Genomic DNA, 1,602 nt, shown 5'->3' with positions numbered 1-1,602 from the left:
CCCCAGAGCCAGCCGCATCCCCGGCCCCACCGCGCCTCAGAGCCAGCCGCACCCCTGGTCCCGCTGCTCCCCAGAGCCAGCCGCACCCCAGGGCCCGCCTCCCAACTCTGAGCCCTGTATAACCAGCCCCCTCCGCCCGCCGCATCCTGGCACCGATGCCGGTATACACAGCTCCTAGAGCCCTGCCGCAGAGCCAGCCGCATCCGCACTCCAATATACACAGCCCCCAGCTCCCTGCCCCAGAGCCAGATGCATCCTTGCCCTGATGCTGGTACACACAGTGCCCGGCATCCCGTCCCAGAGCCAGCTGCATCTTGGCCCCAATATATACAGCCACCGGCTTCCCACCCCAGAGCCAGCCGCATTCTGGTCCCGATGCCAGTATACACAGTCCCCGGTGTCTCACCCCAGAGCCAGCCGCATCCCGATGCCAGTACACACAGCTTACGGCCCCAGAGACTACCTCACCCCAGTTGACCCCGGCCAGACTCTCCCAGCTGGGGCAGGGCCCAGGTCGCCCCCCAAACTCATCCTCCTGCCTGGCCAACCTCCCTGCCCCCTCCAGGGACTGCGCCCCTGCTGGGCTCCAGCTGCCACAGGCCCTGCTCAGCCCCCCAACCTCCACAGTTGCAGTGGGGCAGGTTAATTGGCCTGGTCTGACCCACATTGACCCACTCAGGGCTCGTGTGGGGCAAACACCCCATTGCAGGATCCCCATGTGTCCAGCCCCCGCCCCAGAGGGGTCCCCGGGTGCCCCACCCCAGAGGGGCCGCGTCTCACCTGTGCCGATCTCCCCGCAGGAGACAGCGACTCGACGGGCGTCATTGCGGGGTGCTGCTGGGGGCTGGCGCACGGGCTGGCCGGGGTCCCCGAGGGGAATCACCGACACCTGGAGTACCGGCACCGCATGGAGGCAGCCGCCGACCGGATCCACGCCCTGGCCTGGGGGGAGAGCGCCCCGTGAGCGGGGGGACCCCGCACTGCCCAGACACCTGGGTTCCTTCTTAACCCCACCACGCTGGCCTCCCACCCTGCACTCAACAGCCAACCCCGCCGCAGGCCAGGGCTGGATTTGGGGGGTCCCCCATTCCCCAGACACATGGGGGAGGGGCACCAAATTCCCATCCCCCCCCAGTGCACGCTCCTGGCCCCCCATGAGCCACGGGGCCCCACCTGCTAGCACCTCCTACTGCTGCATCCAGGACACCAGGTTTCCCAGGTCAGCGTCGCTGCTCCTGGCACCATCCTGCTCAATAAACCCGTCTCCTGCCTTCCCGTGCCGGCGGGGGTCATTTTGGGGGGGCCCGGGGCCCGTGCCAAGGAGCAGGCGTCCCCCGGGGGATGGGCGAGGCCAGGGTGCAGGGGAGGAGTGGCCAGAACCCAGGCGTCCTGCTCCCTGCAGCGCAGCACCCCCAGCACCCCACTGATCCCAGCACTGACTGCCAGGGAAGGGCCCCCCACAGCCCCCCACGCCGGCTGCCTGCTGTGCTGTCCCCTCCTGGCCCTGCTCTGCAATCCCAGAGGGCCACCTTCCCGCAGGCCTTGTGCCCCAGCTGGGGGGGGGGGGAAAGAGATCAGCCCCACGGGAACCCAGGCCCCCCT

At 69.2% G+C, this 1,602-nt stretch overlaps 1 protein-coding gene across 1 annotated transcript in view; it reads left to right on the top strand.

The window, feature by feature from the left end:
- Nucleotides 1–1,139, top strand: part of LOC113408642 (protein ADP-ribosylarginine hydrolase-like) — a gene marked incomplete at its 5' end in the record, with an annotated part of 1,421 nt that extends 282 nt beyond the window's left edge. Inside the window, one exon of the mRNA XM_026661998.2 lies at nucleotides 801–1,139. Coding sequence (XP_026517783.1) covers nucleotides 801–964 — 164 coding nt within the window. The remainder of the gene's footprint in view (nucleotides 1–800) is intronic.
- Between the last annotated feature and the right edge of the window lie 463 nt (nucleotides 1,140–1,602).

The sequence above is a fragment of the Terrapene carolina genome, unplaced genomic scaffold (genome assembly GCF_002925995.2).
Source record: "Terrapene carolina triunguis isolate 2854851 unplaced genomic scaffold, T_m_triunguis-2.0 Scaffold21077, whole genome shotgun sequence".
NCBI classification, from domain to species: domain Eukaryota; kingdom Metazoa; phylum Chordata; order Testudines; family Emydidae; genus Terrapene; species Terrapene triunguis.
The sequence above is the reverse complement of the archived record's forward strand: the minus strand, read 5'-3'. Positions and strand labels throughout refer to the sequence as shown.